Source organism: Oncorhynchus mykiss, chromosome 5, assembly GCF_057628025.1.
Source record: "Oncorhynchus mykiss isolate SJ-2025 chromosome 5, ASM5762802v1, whole genome shotgun sequence".
In the NCBI taxonomy this organism is placed as follows: Eukaryota; Metazoa; Chordata; class Actinopteri; order Salmoniformes; family Salmonidae; genus Oncorhynchus; species Oncorhynchus mykiss.
In genome coordinates this window covers 80,495,001-80,522,500 of record NC_143026.1, presented here as the reverse complement: position 1 = coordinate 80,522,500, position 27,500 = coordinate 80,495,001, and the positions used below count along the sequence as shown (strand labels likewise).

At 44.1% G+C, this 27,500-nt stretch overlaps 1 protein-coding gene across 15 annotated transcripts in view; it reads right to left on the bottom strand.

Annotated features, from left to right (window-relative positions):
• Positions 1–27,500, bottom strand: part of LOC110524627 (receptor-type tyrosine-protein phosphatase F) — a 385,125-nt gene that overhangs the window by 32,762 nt on the left and 324,863 nt on the right. For all 15 annotated transcript variants that reach the window (XM_090236080.1, XM_090236084.1, XM_090236090.1 and 12 more), the window contains 3 exons: positions 25,681–25,890; positions 14,389–14,552; positions 715–827 (listed from right to left, as the gene is read on the bottom strand). In XM_090236080.1, coding sequence (XP_090092206.1) covers positions 715–827; positions 14,389–14,552; positions 25,681–25,890 — 487 coding nt within the window. The remainder of the gene's footprint in view (positions 1–714; positions 828–14,388; positions 14,553–25,680; positions 25,891–27,500) is intronic.

The window sequence follows — 27,500 nt, the reverse complement described above, 5'->3', positions numbered from 1 at the left end:
GAGGACATCTCGTCGACTAGACCAGAGCTTTGGGTTGTCGACCGATAGACAGTCCTCATCCTCAACTACAGCCACTCCCTTTCCAACTTCACTGACACCCACGTACTACTAATACAGCAAGTCATATGATCCTTGTACACTAAGCCATGTGACAATCCTTCAAATCCACAACAATCCTCCGATATTACAAAGACAAGATGATGATATCCAGTGCAGAGTATACACTGGACGGATTATTATCCACATTCAACTCATCAAAACCATGTTTCAGTTGGGAAAACCAGCATCTGATAGTGATGTAATTCATCTGAATCATCTGTATACAGTAGAAGCCTGAAGTGTTTTATACTTGAAGGCTGTTGCTTCTCCTAGCACAGTGGTTACACATTCATCAGAAAGTATCATATCATAGGAGTGTGAGCGACTGTGAGCAGTGGTGTGAATAGAGACCAGGTTTTATAAGTTACCTTGTTGGAGATTTGTCTGCAGGCACTGAGGTGGATAGTTTGGCCATGGATGAACAACAGCTAAATCTGAATATAAGTGTGTCAGTGGTTGTTTGTCTGCTAGTGTGTCTGGGTCTGTGACTTTGTGTGTGTCTATAAATCGTGCATGCTAGTGTGTGTGTGTGTGTGTGTCTATAAATCGTGCGTGCTAGTGTGTGTGTGTGTGTGTGTGTGTGTGTCTATACCTTGTGTGTGTGTGTGTCTATACCTTGTGTCTGATAGTTGAGTCGTCTCATTTCCACAGGATCAGAGGAGTGGGCCAGCAGAGAGTCCTTCACCCCAGCAGAGTGCTCATCCTTGGCCGAGGGAGATGCTCGTTTCCTGGGGAGAGAGGCAGGGAGGAGAGACCATGAGACGAGCTCCAATAAAAACACTAGCATACTACTTATAATAAGTCATGTCATTGGGCATGTATGGTGGTAGGCTGAAGGAGGTGGTATGATTGTATGGGCATTAGAATGTAACCACACTGTAGTGGTCAGCTGGCTGGAAACCCCAGTCACAGAACCATCACTGTTGTATCATGACTGTGTCATTGAGATAGCTGTTGGTTCCTGCATTGATGTGGAAGATACTGTGCCTGGAGTGGAGTTAAAAGCTGATGTTGTGTCTGTTGAGGTGTGTAACTCCCTGAAGCAGAGGCATACCATACGTCCCAAAGGGCAAGCTACTCCCTATAGTGCACTACTTTGGACTAGTGCCTTCCGCTCAGATGAAAAGTAGTGCACTATATAGTGAATAGGGTGCCATTAAATAACTTGATAAATAACACGGTGTGTCTGCCGTGCTGTGTGTTCCTCAGTTGACGAGGTGAGGACCCACTTCACTGTCTACACAGCTGGGGGGGAAGTGGTGACACAGTTTTGGGTTTACGCTCATTAAAACCTCTAATTTCCCCCATATGAACGTGTGAAAACAAACAGGCTGAGCAATTAACAGATCAGCCGCAGTGACAGAGTAGGAAGGCTTGCTAATTACAGAGGTGGAGAAAGAAAGAGAAGAGGGGGAGAGAGAATTCGAAAACAAATCCAATTTTGAAAAACTCCCATATCTACTGGGTGAAATTCCACAGTGTGCCATCACAGCAGCAAGATTTGTGACCTGTTGCCACGAGAAAAGGGCAACCAGTGAAGAACACACACCATTGTAAATACAACCCATATTTATGCTTATTTATTTTATCTTGTGTCCTTTAACCATTTGTACATTGTTAAAACACTGTATATATATATATATATAATATGACATTTGTAATGTCTTTACTGTTTTGAAACCTCTGTATGTGTAATGTTTACTGTTAATTTTTGTTGTTTTTCACTTTATATATTCACTTTGTATGTTGTCTACCTCACTTGCTTTGGCAATGTTAACACATGTTTCCCATGCCAATAAAGCCCTTGAATTGAATTGAATTGAATTGAGAGGGAGATAGAGGAGGAATGGGGAGAGGAAGGGAGGGGAGAGGGGGAAGGAGGCAGGGTGTGGGAAGAGAGAGAGGGAGGAAGGAAGGGAGATGGAGGGAGGGAAGGAGGCAGGGTGTGGGAGGAGAGAGAGGGAGGAAGGAAGGGATATGGAGGGAGGGGAGAGAGGGAGGAAGGAAGGGAGATGGAGGGAGGGGAGAGAACGGAAAACAAAGGGAGGAGAGCGGAAGGGATGGTGAGAGAGAGAGGGACGATCGAGGGATAGAGAGAAGAGCGAGTGAGAGTGTTGTAGAGAGCACATCTGTTGGAGCCTATGTCCTCCATTCTCAACGCACCACACCGTGTCTCCTAGCGCTAGCATGCTAACTGAGGTCTTAAGTGTTGCCATGTTACAGCTGCTGCCACACTTATGCACTAAAGCCTGTGTTTATTTCTTTCGGTAGCACTAAAATCGCGCTAACGTGTGTCTGAGTGCAGCAGCCTCCATTGCTGAGTGATGCTACTGATGTGTTCAGCTGGCTGTCTCACAGGGAAAGCTATTAGTGCTGCCATGCATAGCTGTCTATGGGAGGTGACAGTTACGTTACTAACCCTAAACTTAGACTGACTCTCAAATAGCACCCTATTCCCTATGCAGTGCAGTACTTTTGACAAAATCCCATAGGGCTCCGGTAAAAAGTAGTCCACTATATAGGGAATAGGGGGCTATTTGGGACACACAAATGGAGATGGAGATCATAATAAAGCATGGAGGCATGACATAAGGAGGTCTGGGGAGGGGCACTTTGTTATTCTGACTATTGCCTAGGGAACATCATGTAATTTTAACTGCAACTTTGGCTTTTAATTTGAAAGGCGTGAGAGCTGCAGACAAAAAATCGAACACACATGTTTGTTTTACTATCCTTATGGGGACCAAGCAATTGATTCTCATTCAAAATCTTATTTTCCCTAACTCCTAACCCTAAACCTAACCCTAAACCTAAACCTAACTCCTAACCCTAAACCTAACCCTAAACCTAACCCTAACTCCTAACCCTAACTCCTAACCCTAACTCCTAACCCTAAATCTAACCCTAAACCTAACCCTAACTCCTAACCCTAACCCCTAACCCTAACTCCTAACCCTAAATCTAACCCTAACTCCTAACCCTAACTCCTAACCCTAACTCCTAACCCTAAATCTAACCCTAAACCTAACCCTAACTCCTAACCCTAAACCTAACCCTAAACCTAACCCTAAACCTAACCCTAAACCTAACCCTAACTCCTAACCCTAACTCCTAACCCTAACTCCTAACCCTAAACCTAACCCTAAACCTAACCCTAACTCCTAACCCTAAACCTAACCCTAACTCCTAACCCTAAACCTAACCCTAACTCCTAACCCTAAACCTAACCCTAACTCCTAACCCTAAACCTAACTCCTAACCCTAAACCTAACCCTAACTCCTAACCCTAACTCCTAACCCTAAACCTAACCCTAACTCCTAACCCTAACTCCTAACCCTAAACCTAACGCTCTAACCCTAACTCCTAACCCTAAACCTAACCCTAACTCCTAACCCTAAACCTAACTCCTAACCCTAAACCTAACTCCTAACTCTAAACCTAACGCTCTAAACCTAACTCCTAACTCTAAACCTAACGCTCTAACCCTAACTCCTAACCCTAAACCTAACCCTAACTCCTAACCCTAAACCTAACGCTCTAACTCTAACTCCTAACCCTAAACCTAACGCTCTAACCCTAACTCTTAACCCTAAACCTAACCCTAACTCCTAACCCTAAACCTAACGCTCTAACCCTAACTCCTAACCCTAAACCTAACCCTAACTCCTAACCCTAAACCTAACCCTAACTCCTAACCCTAAACCTAACGCTCTAACCCTAACTCCTAACCCTAAACCTAACCCTAACTCCTAACCCTAAACCTAACCCTAACTCCTAACCCTAAACCTAACGCTCTAACCCTAAACCTAACCCTGACTCCTAACCCTAAACCTAACCCTAACTCCTAACCCTAAACCTAACCCTAACTCTAAACCTAACGCTCTAACCCTAACTCCTAACTCTAAACCTAACGCTCTAACCCTAACTCCTAACCCTAAACCTAACCCTAACTCCTAACCCTACACCTAACGCTCTAACCCTAACTCCTAACCCTAAACCTAACGCTCTAACCGTAACTCCTAACCCTAAACCTAACCCTAACTCCTAACCCTAAACCTAACTCGTAACCCTAAACCTAACTCCTAACTCTAAACCTAACGCTCTAACCCTAACTCCTAACTCTAAACCTAACGCTCTAACCCTAACTCCTAACCCTAAACCTAACCCTAACTCATAACCCTAAACCTAACGCTCTAACTCTAACTCCTAACCCTAAACCTAACGCTCTAACCCTAACTCTTAACCCTAAACCTAACCCTAACTCCTAACCCTAAACCTAACGCTCTAACCCTAACTCCTAACCCTAAACCTAACCCTAACTCCTAACCCTAAACCTAACCCTAACTCCTAACCCTAAACCTAACGCTCTAACCCTAACTCCTAACCCTAAACCTAACCCTAACTCCTAACCCTAAACCTAACCCTAACTCCTAACCCTAAACCTAACGCTCTAAACCTAACGCTCTAACCCTAACTCCTAACTCTAAACCTAACGCTCTAACCCTAACTCCTAACCCTAAACCTAACCCTAACTCCTAACCCTAAACCTAACGCTCTAACCCTAACTCCTAACCCTAAACCTAACGCTCTAACCCTAACTCCTAACCCTAAACCTAACGCTCTAACCCTAACTCCTAACTCTAAACCTAACCCTAACTCCTAACCCTAAACCTAACCCTAACTCCTAACCCTAAACCTAACGCTCTAACCCTAACTCCTAACCCTAAACCTAACCCTAAACCTAACCCTAACTCCTAACCCTAAACCTAACGCTCTAACCCTAACTCCTAACCCTAAACCTAACGCTCTAACCCTAACTCCTAACCCTAAACCTAACCCTAACTCCTAACCCTAAACCTAACGCTCTAACCCTAACTCCTAACCCTAAACCTAACCCTAACTCCTAACCCTAAACCTAACGCTCTAACCCTAACTCCTAACCCTAAACCTAACTCCTAACCCTAAACCTAACGCTCTAACCCTAACTCCTAACCCTAAACCTAACCCTAACTCCTAACCCTAAACCTAACCCTAACTCCTAACCCTAAACCTAACGCTCTAACCCTAACTCCTAACCCTAAACCTAACCCTAACTCCTAACCCTAAACCTAACGCTCTAACCCTAACTCCTAACTCTAAACCTAACCCTAACTCCTAACTCTAAACCTAACCCCTAGGCCATCGTGATTCATGGGGTTAAACAGCACAACTGTTTTCAGCTGTGCTAACAGAATTGCAAAATGGTTTTCTAATGATCAATTAGCCTTTTAAAATGATAAACTTGGATTAGCTAACACAACGTGCCATTGGAACACAGGAGTGATGGTTACTGATAATGGGCCTCTGTACGCCTATGTAGATATTCTATAAATAATCGGCGGTTTCCAGCTACAATAGTCATTTACAACATTACCAATGTCTACACTGTATTTCTGATCAATTTGATGTTATTTTAAATGGACAAAAAAAAATTCTAAGTGACCCCAAACTTTTGAACAGTAGTGTAAATACTTATGCATTTGGCTTGAGTTGGATTTTACATTTTAAAAATACATAGATAGGCTGGTTAAGAAGCTAACATTTAAAGTTGACTTTTTCTACAGAAACAGATTGTGCCTTTCTCTAAGCAGTAGAAAGCAGATTATTCAGTCAACCTTTTAATCTGTTCTTAATTATGGTGATATTATTTATCAAAGTGCAGCTGCTAATACTTAAACCTTTGGGTGCCATCTACCATAGTGCCCTTCGTTTTGTTACAGCTGACAGTTTTGATACTCATCACTGCACCCTGTATGAAAAGGTTGGTTGGACTTCACTAAAGACCTGTACTGTAAAGGCCCTACTTCATACATTTCCGTCTTATCTAACTGCTGTTGAAGTTTAGACCCAAGTGGCACAGTGGTCTAAGGCACTGCATCTCAATGCAAGAGGCGTCACTACAGTCCCTGGTTTGAATCCAGGCTGCATCACATCTGGCCGTGATTGGGAGTCCCATAGGGTGGCGCACAATTGACCCAGCGTGGTCCGGGTTTGGCCGGGGTAGGCCGTCATTGTAAATAAGAATTTGTTCTTAACTGGCTTGCCTAGTTAAATAAAGGTTACATTTAAATAAATAAAAAATAGACACCTGAGTTGCCTAACCCGTAAACAGGATTGGTTAACTCTTGAGGTTCCTAGGATCTCCACTGAGCTAGGTGAATCTGCTTTAAGTTTTAATGCACCGTATTGCTGGTACAAAATTCTAAATACATTTAATTTTGATGTTGTGGCGCCGTTCAGGCAATTTAAAGTATTGATTGGAGACTTATTTGTGAAGGAATGTTTTTTATGTTTTATTTCTACTTCCTATGACTGTGTTTTTGTACTTTAATATGTATACAGTACTAGTCAATAGTTTGGACACACCTACTCATTCAAGGGTTTTTCACGCCCTGACCTTAGAGAGCCTTTTTTATTAGAGTCTCTTTTTGGTTTGGTCAGGGTGTGATTTGGGTGGGCAGTCTATGTCCTTTATTTCTCTGATTTGTGTTTCTATGTGTTGGCCGGATATGGTTCTTAATCAGGGACAGCTGTCTATCGTTGTCTCTGATTGGGAATCATACTTAGGTAGCCCTTTTCCCCTCCTTTCAGGGTGGGTAGTTAACTTTGTTTGTGGCACTTAGTCCTGTAAGCGTCACGGTCGGTTTGTATTGTTTTGTTGGCAACATTCAAATAAAAATAAAATGTACGCTCACTACGCAGCACTTTGGTCTACTTCCAATGACACCCGTGACAGGGTTATTCTTAATTTTCATTACTTTCTACATTGTAGGAAGACATCAAAACTATGAAATAACACATATGAAATATGTTTATATTCTTTAAAGTAGCCACCCTTTGCCTTGATGACAGCTTTGCACACCCTTGGCATTCTCTCAACCAGCTTCAAGAGGGCATCACCTGGGATGCATTTCAACAGGTGTGCCTTGTTAAAAGTTAATTTGTGGAATTTATTTCCTTCTTAATGTGTTTGAGCCAATCAGTTGTGTTGTGACAAGGTAGGGGTGGTATACAGAAGATAGCCCTTTCTGGTAAAAGACCAAGTCCGTATTATGGCAAGAACAGCTCAAGTAAGCAAAGAGAAACGACAGTCCATCATTACTTTAAGACATGAAGGTCAGTTAATCAGGAACATTTCAAGAACTTTTAAAGTTTCTTCAAGTGCAGTTGCAAAAACCATCAGGTGCTATGATGAAACTGGCTCTCATGAGGAACGACACAGGAAAGGAAGACCCAGAGTTACCTCTGCTGCAGAGGATAAGTTCATTAGAGTTAACTGAACCTCAGATTGCAGCCCAAATAAATGCTTCACAGTGTTCAAGTAACAGACACATCTCAACATCAACTATCCAAAGGAGACTGCGAGAATCAGTCATTCATGGTTGAATTGCTGCAAAGAAACCACTACTAAAGGACACCAATAAGAAGAGAGTTGCTTGGGTCAAGAAACACGAGCAATGGACATAAGACCGGTGGAAATCTGTCCTTTGGTCTGATGAGCCCAAATTTGAGATTTTTGGTTCCAACAGCCGTTTATTTGTGAGAAGCAGAGTAGGTGAACGGATGATCTCCACATGTGTGGTTCCCACCGTGAAGCATGGAGGAGGAGGTGTGATGGTGTGGGGGTGCATGTCTGGTGATACTGTCAGTGATTTATTTAGAATTCAAGGCACACTTAACCAGCATGGCTACCAAAGCATTCTGCATTGATACTCCATCCCATCTGGTTTGCGCTTAGTGGGACTATCATTTGTTTTTCAACAGGACAATGACCCAACACACCTCCAGGCTGTGTAAGGGCTATTTGACAAAGAAGGAGAGCGATGGAGTGCTGCATCAGATGACCTGGCCTCCACAATCTCCCGACCTCAACCCAATTGGGATGAGTTGGACCGCAGAGTGACGGAAAAGCAGCCAACAAGTGCTCAGCATTTGTGGGAACTCCTTCAAGACTGTTGGAAAAGCATTCCAGGTGAAGCTGGTTGAGAGAATGCCAAGAGTGTACAAAGCTGTCATCAAGGCAATGGGTGGCTATTTTGAAGAATCTAAAATCTAAACTATATTTTGATTTGTTAAACACTTTTTTGGTTACTACATTATTCCATGTGTTATTTCATTTTTTTAATGTCTTCACTATTATTCTACAATGTAGAAAATAGTAAATATAAATAAAAACCTTTGAATGAGTAGGTGTGTCCAAACTTTTGACTGGTACTGTATGTCTCTTGTGAAAAAAAACTCAACAACACACCAGCCAAAGACACAAGACATGGCATAGTGGTGTGATGTGTGATCTTGACAGTGTAGCAGAAACAAAGAGCATGTCAGTCTGTCACTGAGTCAGAACAGAACAGAGCGGCCTGACCCAGAAGCACATTTTATAGAGAAGAAGAGTGGAGTAAGGGGAGGGGAGGAGCGAGGAGAGGGTGGCTGTGCTGCAGAGTGACAGCCACGTCAGGGTTAGAGAAGGGGGAAAGGGGTGTAAAGGTGTCAAACATACTACAAAGTAGGTTCAATTAGTTAGCCAGCTAACTTTGAAAAACAACCAGAAAAAACTATAGTTTGTCTGATTAATTTAGAAAGCTAAATGTAGGTATTCAATTAGACCATGCCCATTTCAAGCTTATACTTCCCCCCCAAATGTATTTTTCTGAATATTTAGGCAAGTTAGCTGGCTAACTCATTGATTCTACTTTGTAGTATACCCCGCGGGAAAGAAGTACTAACCTTTCTTTTTTGCTGCATCCACAGAAAGCAGGGCGGAAGTGAGTGAGGGAGAAGACAGAGAGAAAGAGGGAAGGAGATGAGAGGGAGGATTAAATGACAGATTGTCAGCAGCAGGGATGAAGCATAGAAGCAGTGGATAGGGAACCAGATTTATACTTCACCCCTTTACCCCCCCCCCCCCCCCCCCCCCCCCTTTCCCTCCCTCCTCCACCCTCTCAGCCCTGCACTTTTATTCAGATGTCGACGCTGACATTTAGAAAATGAGTTTTTCCTCTAGGGGCCCAGATCTCAATCCCTGCCACTATGATAATCTTCAACAAGTTTTTTTAATATCATATTTTTCTTTACAACCCTTTCTCTTAAAATGCATATGCTATGAGACAAGGCCGGGAGGGTATTATATTCTGTGGTGTTGGACAGGTTTAATGATGGTGCACTATGCTCCTTTAGGTTACTTGATGTAAATATTGTACTAGCTGAGTGGAAATACTTCTTGCAACTAATGTCCTGGTATGAACTTTCATCCTAATACGTTGTGTGGAAAGATGAGGATGGTGTTCTCATATACATAATTTCTCCCACTGGTGACAGACGTCAATTCAACATCTATTCCACGTAATGTTTTTGAAATGATGTGGAAACAACATTGATTCAACCAGTGTGTGCCCAGTTGCCTGTTTCACCCCTATACACATAACCTCTGTTTCACCACTTTTGCAAATGTTGAAATGTCTTTCGATCGGACTCTTCAACTGTATTTTACATTTTGTTGAGGTTACATTCATTTAAGTTTGAGGATAATCCATTTTAGCTAAATTACTTCCAAGTCATACAAAGTTGCAATGGCTCCTGGTATGGACTTCAGAGAGCTATAGGCCTATGCAGTCAAATAGGCATGCTAAATCGGGCCACTTCAAAAGATTTATTCTCATTTGCTGTGAAGAAATCATCCACCCTCCTTCCATTGAAGCCAGCCCTGGCTGGGCTTATCCACACAGAGAGAGCAGCTAACGCTCTCTGCAGTGCTCTGTGCTCTCACTGACAACTGCCCTCAAAGCCAAAAGGACTTAGACCTGATTTTTTTTTTAAATAAAATTGAATTACTTGTTAAGCTGAGTTCAGCTCACTACTTTACTTTCCTGGGTTGGTGTGTACGAGCGAGTTGAGCTCTGGCTCCTTCTGATCACCAGACGAAGGAGAAGTAAGGTGAAGCCTTCTGAGAAGTAAGGAGAGCTACCCCAGAGACTGAAGAGTCTCTCTCTGGTTTTAGAATGAAAGACTGAACACCCAGTAAGAGAGGATGGTGACGAAAGAGTTGAACAGATCGACAGCGACAGAGAGAGGAGGCCCAACCCATCCCAACATGTCCCCAACAGTGTTGTAGCTAGCTGAGATGTCATCATCAGCGGAAGGGACCATATGGATCCTCCTCTTCCCTCTCTCTCTAAAGCTTGCTCAGTCAGAAGCTCCAGATGTCTGGCCTAAGGACAGCCCCACTCAAACAGAGCAGAGAAAACACGGCTGGGCCAACTGTTAACCTGCGTGAGACAGCAGGGCTGCAGGCTACTTGACTGAGCAGCCTCCCATGTGCCCACTCCAAGGAGAAAGTCCTCACAGAGCCTTCAGGCCCAGGCTAGATGAATGCCTGTCTGTCTTAATTGAGGAACCACTGAACTCCAACGAACAGATGCCATTTATTATCAATCTTAAATACAACTTGTTTTATGGTTGTAAGTTAAGCTAAAGAGGGAAAATAAAACCTCCGGGGACTGCTTTAAGATGATAATTCAAGGAGTCAGATTTTAGATAAACATTGAATAACAAACCTCAGAGATAACATATTATTGCTTGAAACATTTGGCTGTCAAAATGATGAAAAAACATTGTTTTCAGTCATGTCCTAACTATCCTTAGCAATAATGTCACTTTCCTGAGAACACAAGCAGCCATGTACAGCTGAAAATCTATCCACAAACACCAGAGTGCCCTGTTGCACATTCATTGCAGCAATTGTTCTAGCAATGAGCATGCCCCGCCCACCTGAGGATCTGTCTTTTCCAGCCATCTACTTCCTGTGTTTGAGGGGTGCCCCGCCCACCTGAGGATCTGTCTTTTCCAGCCATCTACTTCCTGTGTTTGAGGGGTGCCCCGCCCACCTGAGGATCTGTCTTTTCCAGCCATCTACTTCCTGTGTTTGAGGGGTGCCCCGCCCACCTGAGGATGTGTCTTTTCCAGCCATCTACTTCCTGTGTTTGAGGGGTGCCCCGCCCACCTGAGGATCTGTCTTTTCCGGCCATCCACTTCCTGTGTTTGAGGGGTGCCCCGCCCACCTGAGGATGTGTCTTTTCCAGCCATCTACTTTCTGTGTTTGAGGGGTGCCCCGCCCACCTGAGGATCTGTCTTTTCCAGACATCTATTTCCTGTGTTTGAGGGGTGCCCCGCCCACCTGAGGATCTGTCTTTTCCAGCCATCTATTTCCTGTGTTTGAGGGGTGCCCTGCCCACCTGAGGATCTGTCTTTTCCAGCCATCTACTTCCTGTGTTTGAGGGGTGCCCCGCCCACCTGAGGATGTGTCTTTTCCAGCCATCTACTTCCTGTGTTTGAGGGGTGCCCCGCCCACCTGAGGATCTGTTTTTTCCAGCCATCTACTTCCTGTGTTTGAGGGGTGCCCCGTCCACCTGAGGATCTGTTTTTTCCAGCCATCTACTTTCTGTGTTTGAGGGGTGCCCCGCCCACCTGAGGATGTGTCTTTTCCAGCCATCTACTTCCTGTGTTTGAGGGGTGCCCCGCCCACCTGAGGATGTGTCTTTTCCAGCCATCTACTTTCTGTGTTTGAGGGGTGCCCCGCCCACCTGAGGATGTGTCTTTTCCAGCCATCTACTTTCTGTGTTTGAGGGGTGCCCCGCCCACCTGAGGATCTGTCTTTTCCAGCCATCTACTTTCTGTGTTTGAGGGGTGCCCCGCCCACCTGAGGATGTGTCTTTTCCAGCCATCTACTTTCTGTGTTTGAGGGGTGCCCCGCCCACCTGAGGATCTGTCTTTTCCAGCCATCTACTTCCTGTGTTTGAGGGGTGCCCCGCCCACCTGAGGATGTGTTTTTTCCAGCCATCTACTTTCTGTGTTTGAGGGGTGCGAAATCCACTTGACACCTAAATCTTTCTGGATTGTTTTTATTTTACTCCTGCAACTCCTTCATACTCTTGCTTGTGCCTGTAGTTTTTTCCCGTTGACATTACGACTGTGGAAATGTTGGTAATGACCTGATAAACACAGCCATTTAATGGATGAAATGGGCTCAATGGAATACGTTGTCTTTCCGTTGCATCGAAAAGAACGCTAAAGCTTCATCAGGGATTTAACGCATCGTCTCGACACTTGCATCACAAGAAAGTATGTGATCACGCTCTCCGCAGCCGATGTGAGTAAGACCTTTAAACAGGTCAACATTCACAAGGCCGCTGGGCCAGAGGGATTACCAGAACATGTACTCCGAGCACGCGCTGAACAACTAGCAAGTGTCTTCACTGACATTTTCAACCTCTCCCTGTTCGAGTCTGTAATACCAACATGTTTCAAGAAGACCACCATAGTCCCTGTGCCCAAGAACACCAAGGTAACCTGCCTAAATGACTACCGATCCATAGCAATCATGTCAGTAGTCATGAAATGCTTTGAAAGGCTGGTCATGGCTCACATCAACACCATTATCCCAGAAACCCTAGGCCCACTCCAATTTGCATACCGCACCAACAGATCCACAGATAATGCAATCTCTACTACACCCCACACTGCCCTTTCACACCTGGACAAAAGGAACACCTATGTGAGAATGCTGTTCATTGACTACATTTCAGCGTTCAACATCATAGTGCCCTCAAAGCTCTGCAACTGGATCCTGGACTTCCTGACGGGCGGCCCTCAGGTGGTAAGGGTAGGTAACAACACATCTGCCACGCTGATCCTCAGCATGGGGGCCCCTCAGGGGTGCATGCTCAGTTCCCTCCTGTACTCCCTGTTAACTCATGACTGCATGGCCAGGCACAACTCCAACACGATCCTTAAGTTTGCTGATGACACAACAGTGGTAGTCCTGACGACCGCCAATGATGATACAGCCTATAGGGAGGTCAGAGACCTGACTGTGTGGTGCAAGGACAAAAACATCTCCCTCAACGTGATCAAGACAAGGGAGATGATTGTGAACTACAGGAAAAGGAGTGCCGAGCACACCCCCATTCTCATCGACGGGGCTGTAGTGGAGCAGGTTGAGAGCTTCAAGTTCCTTGGTGTCCACATCACCAACAAACTAACATGGTCCAAACACACCAAGACATTTGTGAAAAGGGCACGTCAAAACCTATTCCCCCTAGGAGACTGAAAAGATTTGTCATGGATCCTCAGATCCTCAAAAGGTTTTACAACTGCACCATCGAGAGCATCCTGCCGGGTTGCATTACTGCCTGGTAAGGCAACTGCTCATCCTCCGACCGCAAGGCACTACAGAGGGTAGTGCGTATGGCCCAGTACATCACCGGAGCCAAGCATCCTGCCATCCAGGACCTCTATACCAGGCGGTGCCAGAGGAAGTCCCTAAAAATTGTCAAAGACTCCAGCCACCTAGACATAGTCTGTATAGCCCCGCTATTGTTGTTTACTGCTGCTCTTTAAATATTTGTTATTCTTATCTCTTACTCTTTGCATTTCACTGTAAGGTTGTATTGTAACAAATCAAATTAGATTTCATTTGAAAGAGAAGGTACATTTATTTTGATTGGTGTACATTTTTTGTGGAAATAATAATTTAGTACAGTTGAACTTTAAAAAAAAAATAAGATGCGCTGAAATGAAAGCAAATTCCAAAAATGAACACTCAGATTATAGTGATATTATGTCTGATCTGACAAACAATGTAAAGCATGCATAGATAGGTGTAATCTGGAGCCAAGTGTAATTTTTCATCTGAGGAAATCCTGCTATTGACACATTTGTTGAATAATGCAACAGAATGTGACAACAGTAATTAATGAGGAAGTCTGGACAGCACAGGTGAGTGCAGGTAGGCCTAGACAGAGCAAGTTGTTGGTGGTTGCAAGCCTGTTCTACCCCGTTATGTTAATTTATTCATACATGGAAAACACTCTGTGTATTTACGTAAATTAGGCACATACTGTATAATGTTCTTTATTTGAACACAAAATATATATATTTTATATCTGATATCATTAGAAAAAATATATATGAGTATAAATATTCTAAGGATAAAAGATAAAACATTTGACAATAAATTGAATACCTGAATTTCCACCGAAATCCCTGAACATTCATATTTGTCCGTAGCTGTGTAATGTTTGGAGTATCTTCATCCACTGTCCAACTGTTGCATTTATTATTTGTATTTACTTTTTATTTAACAATTTTGATGACCGTTGCTAATTGTTCTGCCAATACGATGGTGCTACCTAACTTTTTAGTGCCCACAATTGTCACCTATAAGCAGAAAGTTGGCGTGGCAGCGTAGTTACCTCTTGAAGAGCAGGATGGCGATGACGATGATGATGATGAGTACAACAGCCAGGACAGGGCCCATGACCCACAGCATCTCTGGGTCCTCAGCATGGAGGGGCATACCACTGTGGAGCTTCACCGTGATGGGGTCTGAGTACGGGCTGGCCGCAAACGTCTTCTGCTGCAGGAGGGAAGGGAGGACCAACAGAGTGAGGAGGACAGCACACAGCAACCACTGTTTAGTATGAAGGGGCTCTATAGTTTTGATGAGTCTGAACACTAAATGACCTTCTCTCAGATATACACACTATATTAATGCAGAGCCTTTTGACCTTGATTAACCTTTAGACTGGTGTAGTCTCAAGCCTGTTCAAATACGTTAGAAACTCTGATATCTCTATAGCTGTTATGCCTCATGTCTTAGCCCTAGTCTAACCCAGTGCCAGATGTCAGTGGCTGACAGAGTCTAACATCAGCCAGGCATCTGACAACATGGTGTTCGGTCAACATTATGCTGACTTAGCCCTGTCCTATACAGAGTTCTATATAGCTCTGCCTTGGCCCTGTCCTATACAGAGTTCTCTATAGCTCTGCCTTGGCCCTGTCCTATACAGAGTTCTATATAGCTCTGCCTTGGCCCTGACCTACACAGAGTTCTCTATAGCTCTGCCTTGGCCCTGTCCTATACAGAGTTCTATATAGCTCTGCCTTGGCCCTGTCCTATACAGAGTTCTTGTCACGTTCTGACCTTAGTTCTTTTGTTATGTCTTTGTTTTAGGTTGGTCAGGGCGTGAGTTGGGGTGGGTTGTCTATGTTAGTTTTTCTATGTTGTGTTTTGCGTTTGGCCTGGTATGGTTCTCAATCAGAGGCAGGTGTCGTATAGCTCTGCCTTGGCCCTGTCCTATACAGAGTTCTATATAGCTCTGCCTTGGCCCTGACCTATACAGAGTTCTATATAGCTCTGCCTTGGCCCTGTCCTATACAGAGTTCTATATAGCTCTGCCTTGGCCCTGTCCTATACAGAGTTCTATATAGCTCTGCCTTGGCCCTGACCTATACAGAGTTCTCTATAGCTCTGCCTTGGCCCTGTCCTATACAGAGTTCTATATAGCTCTTCCTTGGCCCTGTCCTATACAGAGTTCAATATAGCTCTGCCTTGGCCCTGTCCTATACAGAGTTCTCTATAGCTCTGCCTTGGCCCTGTCCTATACAGATTTCTCTATAGCTCTGCCTTGGCCCTGTCCTATACAGATTTCTCTATAGCTCTGCCTTGGCCCTGTCCTATACAGAGTTCTCTATTGCTCTGCCTTGGCCCTGTCCTATACAGAGTTCTCTATATCTCTGCCTTGGCCCTGACCTATACAGAGTTCTCTATAGCTATGCCTTGGCCCTGTCCTATACAGAGTTCTCTATAGCTCTGCCTTGGCCCTGTCCTATACAGAGTTCTATATAGCTCTGCCTTGGCCCTGTCCTATACAGAGTTCTCTATAGCTCTGCCTTGGCCCTGTCCTATACAGAGTTCTATATAGCTCTGCCTTGGCCCTGTCCTATACAGAGTTCTCTATAGCTCTGCCTCAGCTCTAATCTAACACTGTGTCTGATGGAGCCTTACATCAGCCAGCCATCTGCTGAAGGAGAAAGAGGCGTATTTATAGCTAGCTCCATTCTTTTATAGAGTAAAACTTCCCCAACCTGTCAGCCAGAACACAAAGTGACAACAAGCGCAGTGACTTTAATTGAATTAAGACTTGCAAATGGATCAATTTAACTTTATTATGTGATGCCAGAATCAAGCCAAGCCATACCCCTTGTACCCGCTCTCTCTGCAAACAACTTCATCAAGGTGAAAAAGGATATGTGGTAGAGAGAGAGAGAACGGAGAGAGAGCGAGAACGATGAGAGAGAGAGAGAGAGAATGGAGAGAGAGAAAGAGAGAACAGAGAGAGAGAGAGAACGATGAGAGAGAAAGAGAGAGAACGGAGTGAGAGAGAGAGAATGGAGAAAGAGAGAGAGAACAGAGAGAGAGAAAGAGAGAGAACAGAGAGATGGAGAGAGAGAGAGCGTAGAGAGAGAGAGCGAGAGAATGGAGAGAGAGAGAACGGAGAGATAGAGCAAGAGAGAATGGAGAGAGAGAGAGAACGGAGAGAGAGAGCAAGAGAGAGAGAACAGAGAGAGAGAACAGAGAGAGTGAGCAAAAGAGAGAGAGAACAGAGAGAGAGGGAGAATGGAGAGAGATAGAGAGAGAACGGTGAGAGAGAGAGAGAGAGAGATAGAGAATGGAGAGAGAGAACAGAGAGATAGAGCAAGAGAGAAAATGGAGAGAGAGAGAGAACGGAGAGAGAGAGCAAGAGAGAGAGAACAGAGAGAGAGAGAACAGAGAGATAGAGAGCAAGAGAGAGAGCGAGAGAACAGAGAGAGAGAAAGAGAGGAAGAACGGAGAGAGAGAGAAAGAACGGGGAGAGAGAACGGAGAGAGAGAACGGAGAGAGAGCAAGAGAGAGAGAACAGAGATTTCCATTTCCAGGCCCAGAGAAATGTGCTCATCTGTGGGGACACAAATGCTCGCACAGGAACACTACCTGACCTAAGGAGCACACGAGGGGACAGCTTTATTACAGGCCATAGTGTCTCTAACTGTCTTCATCTCCCCATAGAAACAACAGTGACAGACCACACGAGGGGACAGCTTTATTACAGGCCATAGTGTTTCTAACTGTCTTCATCTCCACCATAGAAACAACAGTGAAAGACCACACGAGGGGACAGCTTTATTACAGGCCATAGTGTTTCTAACTGTCTTCATCTCCACCATAGAAACAACAGTGACAGACCACACGAGGGGACAGCTTTATTACAGGCCATAGTGTTTCTAACTGTCTTCATCTCCACCATAGAAACAACAGTGAAAGACCACACGAGGGGACAGCTTTATTACAGGCCATACTGTTTCTAACTGTCTTCATCTCCCCCATAGAAACAACAGTGAAAGACCACACGAGGGGACAGCTTTATTACAGGCCATACTGTTTCTAACTGTCTTCAGCTCCCCCATAGAAACAGTGACAGCACCGTCAACAAAAACAGAAGGGATCTGTTGCAGCTCTGTAGAAGCCTGGGTCTCTACTTTGTCAATGGTAGGTTACGGGGGGACTCTTTGGGGAGATTCACCTACTGCTCGCCTCTTGGCCACAGTACAGTAGACTATATGATCACAGACATTGACCCCTTCTCTCTCAGCTCATTCACTGTCAAGCCACTAACACCTCTGTCTGATCACAGCCAAATTACGTTGTACCTCAAAAGAACAGACATGGAAACAACCAGACATTCACAGCCCAGTAAGCTGTACAACATCAGAAATGGATACAGATGGGCTCAAAACAGCACAGAAGAATACCAGAAAGCAACCTGGAACCAAAATATCCAGACACAGTAGATAACTTTCTGGATACCACATTCACTCACAGTAAAGAAGGCATCAATCTGGCAGTACAAAACATCAACTATATATTCAGGCAAACGGCAAAAGAAGCACAATTGAAATTGATAAAAAACGAAACAAAAAAAGATCACAGATGACAAACTGGTTTGATGCAGATTGTAAAATTATAAGGAAAAAACTTAGAACACTATCCAACCAAAAGCACAGAGACCCAAATAATGGTGAATTACACCTTCATTACTGTGAGGCTTTAAAACTCTATAAACGTACACTCAGAACCAAAAAGGCACAGTACAACAGCAAGCAGCTGACACTAATTGAGGAGTCCATCAACACAAACAACTTCTGGCAAAATTGGAAAAAACTAAAAAAATCTAAACAATAGGAATTAGCGATACAAAATGGTGACGTATGGACAACCCATTTTAGAACACTCTACAACGCCGTTCAAATTGACACAAACGCAGAACAACGCCAAATTCATGACAAGTTGAATGGATTAGAAAAAGCTATAAAGGACAATCAAAATCCATTGGACTCCTCAATTACTGACCAGGAGCTCTATAAGAAACTTCAGGCTCTCAAATTTAAAAAAGCATGTGGACCTGATGGTATCCTAAATGAGATGCTCAAACTCACTAGTGCAAAATTTCAATTGGTTATATTAAAACTGTTTAATTTTATCCTGAGTGTAGGTTATTTCCCTGACATCTGGAATCAAGGACTCATAACCCCAATCTTTAAAAACGGATACAAATTTGACCCTAACAATTACAGAGGCATTTGTGTGAACAGTAACCTGGGGAAGGTTTTCTGTAGTACTATAAATGTAAGAGTTCTAAACGTCCTTAATAAGCACAATGTCTTGAGTAATAGCCAAATTGGATTTAAACCAAAACATCGCACGACTGATCATATTTACACCCTACACACCCTGATAGATAAACATGTCCACCAAAATAATACTAAAATGTACGCTTGCTTTATCGACTTCCAAATAGCATTTGATTCTATTTGGCATACAGGACTGTTCTACAAAGTTATTGAAAGTGGTGTAGAGGGTAAAACATATGACATAATTAAATCAATGTATACTGGCAATACGTGCAGCATTAAAATTGACAAGAAAATAACATAATTCTTTAACCAGGGGTGGGGCCTTCGTCAGGGTTGCAATCTGAGCCCTGCACTCTTCAATATTTCCATCAACGAATTGGCCACTATTCTAGAAAAATCCTCAGCCCCTGGTGTTAGTCTCCACAATTCAGAAGTTAAATGCCTACTCTTCGCAGATGACCTATGCCTGCTGTCACCCACAGCACATGGCCTACAGCAAAGCCTGGACCTGCTAGAGCAGTACTGCCAGACCTGGGCCTTGGCAGTAAACCCCAAAATGACTAAAATAATAATTTTCCAGAGAAGATCCAGATCTCAGGGAATTAGACCAAAGTTCTCAATTGGTACAAAATATATAGAGTACTGCACACACTAAAATGACTTAGATTTAAAAAAATAAGCTCAACAGGGACACCTTAATGATGCAGTGAATGAACTGAGAGAGAAAGCACGCAGGGCATTCTATGCCATTAAAAAGCTAATTCAAATTGAAATAACTATTCAAATTTGGCTAAAACTAATTGAATATGTCATTGAACCAATTGCACTTTATGGCCGCGAGGTGTGGGGTCCACTTGCAAAACAAGATTTCATCAAATGGTACAAATACCCCATTGAAACCCTGCATGCCGAGTTCTGTAAGATTATCCTACATGTCCAGAGGGAAAACTACAAACAATGCATGCAGGGCAGAATTAGGCCAATATCCACTAATAATACAAACTCAAAAAAGAGCAATTAAGTTTTGGAAACATCTAAAATACAGTGACCCCCTCTCATATCACTACCAAGCCCTGCAATGCCAAGAACTGAGCAAAGAAAAGAGTCCCTATATTGCTTATTGGGAAACACAAGCACAAACACAAAGCAAAATGCAGTACTATCTGGCCCTAAATCAACAGTACACTGTGGCTAAATATTTGACCATGGTTACTGATCAAAACCTTAGAAAAAACATGACAATGTACAGGCTCAGTGAGCACAGCCTTGCCATTGAGAAGGGTAGACACAGGAAAACCTGGCTCCCTGTAGAGGAAAAGCTGTGCAACCACTGCACAACAGCAGAACCTGAGACGGAGCTGCATTTAGAGAGCGTCATTTCCCCAAATTTGAAACCCTTATTCAAGGTTTCAAAGACCTCTCTGATGAGAGTAGGCTACCCGTCCTGTTGGGGGAGGACGCAGAGAGCTGTGGGTTGGCAGCGCACTACATTGCTGTCTGCCATAAGTTGAGGGACAGTGTCTGACAGACCAATCAAACTGCACATGTACTCTACTGTATGCTTATTGTTATTGTTGAATGTATGGTTATTTTGACACTTGGGTATTGTTGTTACTGTTGTCCAGTTGACAATTTTGATTCTCATTTTTATATTGTAAATATCCAAAATAACATTGTCACATCATGCCAATAAAGTAAATTGAATTGAATTGAGAGAGAGAACAGAGAGAGAGAGAACGGAGAGAGAGAGAGAGTGAATGGAGAGAGAGAGAGAGAGAGAGAATGGAGAGAGAGAGAACGGTGAGAGAGAGAGAGAGAGAGAGAGAAAGAACGGAGAGAGAGAGCAAAAGAGAGAGCAAGAGCGAGAGAACAGAAGAGAGAGATAGGAAAGAGAGTGAGAGCAAGAGAAAGAGTGAGAGCAAGAGAGAGAGTGAGAGCAAGAGAGAGAGTAAGAGCAAGAGAGAGCGAGAGTGAGAGAGAGAGAGAGAGAGAGAGAGGGAGAGAGAGAGAGTGAGAGAGAGAGAGAGAGAGAGAGAAGGAAATAGTTGCTGCCTTCCTTGAAAATGTGTGACGGAACACCTTTTTTAATAGGGGTTTAATTGCCTTTAAAAAAAAACATTAGCTGACAAAGACGTTCATTCCAGAGAGGTAAAAACACAGAGCACTGCAGCCACTACACAGCCTAACCTGATTACTATGGTGGCAAAGAGGTGGCCTGGAGGGAGGTACAGCCTACTAAGTGCTGATGCAGATGAAGCTACACACTCTGAGTCTGAGTGTGTACAAGAGTAGGAATTATCACATTTAAGTAAGAACAAACACCTGCTACGAGCAGATAAACAAACTCCAAATCCTGCCCCATCCACCACCGCCCACTCACACCTGCTCCTTGGTAGTTAAGTCCCCCTCGTTCCTCTTCACCCCAGACCCTGGGTGAGTTATTTTCAGCCTGTGTTGCTCTCCCCTTCTCCTGCTCTTCCCTCCTCTCCTCTGCCATGTGAAGTAGTGAGGCTGTGATCTAGCTTAATGATGCCAGTGAGACAGGGAGAGTTGGCCCTGGGTTATCCGCTGGCTTCCAGAGGGCGTGGTGGAAGGTGTCATCTTTATCGGAATTGTCTTTAGAGGCCGCTGATGCACTAGTCACCTTCCCTGGTCACAGCAGGGACTACACACAAAGCCGCAGTCTACTCCTTCTATACTTGCTCCATCTTTACCTCTCCCTCTCTCTACCTCCACCTCTGCCTCTCTCCACCTCTCCCTCTCTCTACCACTACTTCTCTCTACCTCTCTCATCCTCTACCTCTCTACCTCACTATACCTCTATCTTTCTACCTCTACCTCTCTCTACCACTGCCCCTCTACCTCTCCCACTCTCTACCTCTCCTACTCTCTACCTCTCCCACTCTCTACCTCTCCCACTCTCTACCTCTCACACTCTCTACCTCTCACACTCTCTACCTCTCCCATTCTCTACCTCTCCCACTCTCTACCTCTCTCACTCTCTACCTCTCCCACTCTCTACCTCTCCCACTCTCTACCTCTCCCACTCTCTACCTCTCCCACTCTCTACCTCTCCTACGCTCTACCTCTCCCACTCTCTACCTCTCCTACTCTCTACCTCTCCCACTCTCTACCTCTCCCACTCTCTACCTCTCACACTCTCTACCTCTCACACTCTCTACCTCTCCCACTCTCTACCTCTCCCACTCTCTATCTCTCCCACTCTCTACCTCTTGTGTGTGCATCCCCTTTGCTGTCTAAGAAGTGTAACTAAAACAATTAGGCATATGTGTTTGCAGGAGGATGCTCTCTCGTCAGCAGCATGGCATGTGGAGGGTTGGATGGACCTGTACCCATGTTTATTAACTGCCGGTGGAAATCCCATTGACTCTCACTGAGGCCATGCCTCCAGGTTTACATATGGTAGCACTAGGCAGGCCCAGTTGAGGATGAGGAAGGGAGACAGATACTCAAAATAAGAGTTATTTTAGATTCTTCTGAATATTTCACTGCAGAATAAATTGATGTCTGGAAGTGAAATACTGAAAATATGCACCTAGCATTGCTGCAGACGGTGACAGTCATATCCTGCATAAATGAAGGAGGACTTAAAAGGGCCAAAAGGCTTTGCATTTATGCCTATATTTTATCTACATACGTATGCATATCTAAAATGAGAGAATTATATACGAATGTTTAAGGAAAGTAGTGAGTGATGCATTCCTAAAGTATTTGACTAGGGCCTGAGACTAGTCTACACACTCATTTAAGGTTCAAGGTCAAAAGGTCATGGTGCATCCCAGATTCTGATACCTGCTGAGAAAGACCTAGGGTCTTAATCGACTCAATGACCTTTTGACTCGATCATAAGATCGTTCTGTCCCTGAACAAGGCAGTTAACCCACTGTTCCTAGGCCGTCATTGAAAATAAGAATTTGTTCTTAACTGACTTGCCTAGTTAAATAAAAGGTTAAAATTACATTTAAAAAATGTCAGAAACAGCCATGAATATCCTGACATCTCTAAGAACTGTTTGTTCTCTCTCTCTCTCTCTCTCTCTCTCTCTCTCTCTCTCTCTCTCTCTCTCTCTCTCTCTCTCTCTCTCTCTCTCTCTCTCTCTCTCTCTCTCTCTCTCTCTCTCTCTCTCTCTCTCTCTCTCTCTCTCTCTCTCTCTCTCTCTCTCTCTCTCTCTCTCTCTCTCTCTCTCTCTCTCTCTCTCTCTCTCTCTCTCTCTCTCTCTCTCTCTCTCTCTCTCTCTCTCTCTCTCTCTCTCTCTCTCTCTCTCTCTCTCTCTCTCTCTCTCTCTCTCTCTCTCTCTCTCTCTCTCTCTCTCTCTCTCTCTCTCAGTACAAAACTTTATTTGAAAAATGGCAGCAGTTACGACTCTTAGACACAGTGGATGGAAGCCCATACAGAAGAGCACATTTAGATACTCTCAGAAGGGGGAAGAAACCTTGGGCTGCACTATCTGATAGAAACACATCCCATGGAATGAGTGAATAATGTACTGCCAGCGCCTCCACATTGACAAATGCTGCATGGGAACACTGTGTATTAGAGCCATATTAAAGTCAGAGAAAAACAGAGTTGATGTAGGGAAGGGAAGGAGAGAAGACTATTGTTTCACACATAATCATGCTTACCTCTAAAACCTAATGAAATGACAGGCAACAAAAGCTGACTGTAATGCGGGGTGGCAGTTTTGTTATTTCCCACAACACATAAAACCATTAGCAGGCTTCTTCCTCTCTCTGGATCTGCAAGCACGAATACGCACACACGTGCACACACACACACCCTATCTGTGACAAACAGGACAGGAGCCAGGAGACTCTGCTTATTCCCCAGGCTACAACTTATCTATATCTCTCTCTGCCTCTCTCTCTCTGCCTCTCCCTCTCCCTCTGCCCGTATCCCTCTCCCTCTGCCCCTATTGCTCTCTCTCTGCCACTATCACTCTCTCTCTGCCCCTCTCTCTCTCTGCCCCGCTCTCTCTCTGCCCCGCTCTCTCTCTGCCTATCTCTCTCTCTGCCTATCTCTCTCTCTGCCTATCTCTCTCTCTGCCTCTCTATATCTGCCTCTCTCTCTCTCTGCCTCTCTCTCTCTGCCCCTATTGCTCTCTCTCTGCCCCTCTCTCTCTCTCTGCCTCTCCCTCTCCCCCTATCGCTCTCTCTCTGCCCCTATCGCTCTCTCTCTGCCCCTATCGCTCTCTCTCTGCCCCTCTCTCTCTCTGCCCTGCTCTCTCTCTGCCTATCTCTCTCTCTGCCTATCTCTCTCTCTCTATCTCTCTGCCTCTCTATCTCTGCCTCTCTCTCTCTCTGACCCTATCGCTCTCTCTCTCTACCCCTATCTCTCTCTCTACCTCTATCTCTCTCTCTTTCATTGTGTCTGCCTCTCTGCCTCCCTCTGTGTCATTTAAGCATCTCTCCCTTTTTCATCCATAAATCTCCCCTCAACTGTTACTGCTGTTCTCTTGTCTCCCTGTACTGCATATTATTGCCCTGAGGCTTCCTCTACCACTCTCTCATCCTCCATTAGACTCCATCTCTTCTTTTTACCTCTTACTCTTTTCACCCCTCCATCACTCCCATACGATTCTCTCCTTTGTTGATGAAACAGACACCCTTTCTCGGCAGCGCCTCCCCTCCTTTCTTTCCCTCCTTCCATCTCTCCCTCTCTTTCCTGCTGTAAGTGATCACACTGTTTATATGGCCTGTTTCTTTTATCCAATTTCACACTTCCAGGCTATGTTTACCAGCTATTGGAGCCACATAAAGCTGCAGTGCCCTTTTCGCTCCTGTCCCCACCCCCCATCTCTCCATCAACCCTGCGATAACTATAAAGCTGAGCTCACTTCCCTGTTTTCCAATGAATGTGATTAGCCTGCTATTTTCTCTGGCCAGGCTTGATTTAGATTCAACAATATGTCAATGTACTGGCGTCACAGATCTGTTATGTGTCTGTCTGTCACTCTGCTAAACAGAAACAACTCTGTTCTTTCTCAAAACAATACACAACACTACACAATGCTGTATCAAGGACCAATGTAGGAGTGGATGGGAGAAAGACTCCACTTTCTCCCCACAATGTGTTCCTTACCAAAATATAGAAGAAGGAACTGGGCTGGCACTGTCAAGGTCAACAGTTAGTGCTCCAATGTTTGTAAAACAGATTTATGCTTTTAAAAAAGTATTCTTATCAACCATGACATCATTTCCAGAATACAGTAAGTTATACAGTAAATATGGGAAAGATGTTTTGCGGATGAGAAGCTGTCTGAAGTGAAGACCATGGACGCCAGGGAGTGCATCTTCTGAGGTGAACAATTACTACTGGGGTAAACAATTACTACTGAGGTGAACAATTACTACTGGGGTTAACAATTACTACTGAGGTGAACAATTACTACTGGGGTGAACAATTACTACTGAGGTAAACAATTACTACTGAGGTGAACAATTACTACTGAGGTAAACAATTACTACTGAGGTAAACAATTACTACTGAGGTAAACAATTACTACTGAGGTGAACAATTACCACTGAGATAAACAATTACTACTGAGGTAAACAATTACTACTGAGGTAAACAACTACCACCGAGGTGATTCAGTGAAATCTGACTGTGACACGGGGTCATCGTTTTTCTGTTATACGTGCACACGTAACCATGACACACTACACAACGTGAGTTATATGGTTCTGCTGCATCGTGCAGCTTGGGGCGTGGCGGACCCAGCGTGAGCGTTGGCCCATCTGTTACATACTGTAGCTAGCTCACTGAGAGACGAGAGGAATATCACAATAGGCATGGCTGAATAGGCATGGCTGAATAGGCATGTAGAATAGGCATGGCTGAGTCAACATATGACATAAATCACTACAGTAGTACTAACAGTACTAGTACGTTCAGTTTGATTCTACATGGGATGTACATGTATCTGGGGGACAGTGATAATGTATGGAAGTTGTGTTTGTGACAGGACTACAGTATATATACAGAATAGATGAGGAGTAGTGGTTGTTACTTACAGACTCGTGGTCTTTGAGGGCAGCCAGGACGAAACAGAGGTACTGCTGCTGTCCCGGTAGAGGCTTGTTGTAGAAGCCGTTGTACTTCTTCTCGTCTCCTAGAGTGAAGGTGTCTGGCAGATTGTCCATCTTGGCAGCGATGTAGGGTCTGAGGAACTCTTGGGTCTGTCTCCTCCTTCTCAGGCTCTGGTCAGAACTAGCCTCCAGGAGCTGACATGATGTCACAGAGATTACTTAGCTGCAGCCCAAATGGCACCCTATTTCATAAATAGTGCACTACCTTTGACTAGGGCCCACCCAGTATATTATGTAGGGAATAGGGTGCTAATTGGGATGCAGCCTTAGACTCAAAGACACACAATCTCGTACTGTTGTGCCCTTTAGCAAGGTTCTTAACCCCAAACTGGACAAATCGATAATAAAGTTGTGTTCTATTGTATATAAACATTAAATACTCAGTTATATAGTACACACACATACTTTTCTTTATGCTCATAAACTGTGTCCATAGGCTACAATTAATTGTGCTTCTAGGCTCACAGGTAAAATCTCATACTGCAAATAAAGCATAGAGTAGTTAAGGTTTTATAACACCTTGGTCCTGCAGTCAGACAGACTGTAAAATAACTGCTCCTCTCTCACCTCTCTCTGACCTGCAGCTGTGGTGAGAGATCACAGCTTAATTACATAGCCTCTGGTGTGTGTGTGTCTTCCTGTGTGTGTGTGTGTGTGTGTGTCTGTGTGTGTGTGTGTGTGTGTGCGCACGCAAGTTTATTCCTTTGTGTGTGTGTTCCCATTTGTGTGTGTTCCCATCTGTGTCTGTGAGGGATAATACATTTACTACCTCCGATGGAGAACTGGGGTAGATGTGTGTGTCTGTAGATTGTCTGTAGATTGTCTGTAGATTGACTCTTCAGTGGGCATCTTACTACATCTATCTGCCTCTATCTATCGCTGTCTGTCTGTTTCTGTCTCAACTCTTTCCAGGGGCTACTGCACTGCAAGCACCTCATGGTCAAGCTAGCACAATAAACAGACAAACCGAATTACCATCGTCTCTTTGAAAACGCTGGGATATGATGCTTGAGACGTTCTACAATTCCAAAGTTCCTGGAAAGTCCATATTACATTTTGATGTAAACTGGCCATGTGACCTTATCCCTCTTCATCACTCTGTATTACAACGGGGAGAGGATGTACTTGGAGAGAATGTCTGAGGCATACAGATTCCTAGAAAGTCAACATGACATGTTTATGTATACCACCCCTATAACCTTGTTCACTGTTGCTCGATAAAACTTTAACCAACCCACTTCATTCGGAAAACACAATTTCTCTACCCTATAAAACTGCAGCAATGGCAATGATTTAGATGACAAAAAGAGAAAGTCTGACAATGAGAAAGCATATCTTGCTGTCTCAATATGCTTTGTTTGTATCCAGGTATATTCATTTAACGCGCTCTTATGTTTTTGGATGTTCAAAAGGCTGCCATCTTTTTTCTGCAGACGACAGTAGATTGAGAGAAAGCTAACTCATGAGAAAACATAAGAAGATATTGAAGCCCAAAAGGTCCACATTAATAACGCAAAACTAAAAATGCCATAGCAGCTTTTTAGGAGTGTTTTAAGTGTCTCAAGAACCCAATAACTTGAAATAATAAATGTAAAGTGTATTGTTTAAATGGAAATCACCATCTTGCACAGAGAAACCAGACGTTAAGCGCATAAAGGACGATTTAAATGTATACTGAAAGCTGAGAATACTGTAATCAGAGAGGAGCGGGGCAGAGACAGAAGATGCTACATATTTAATGGTGC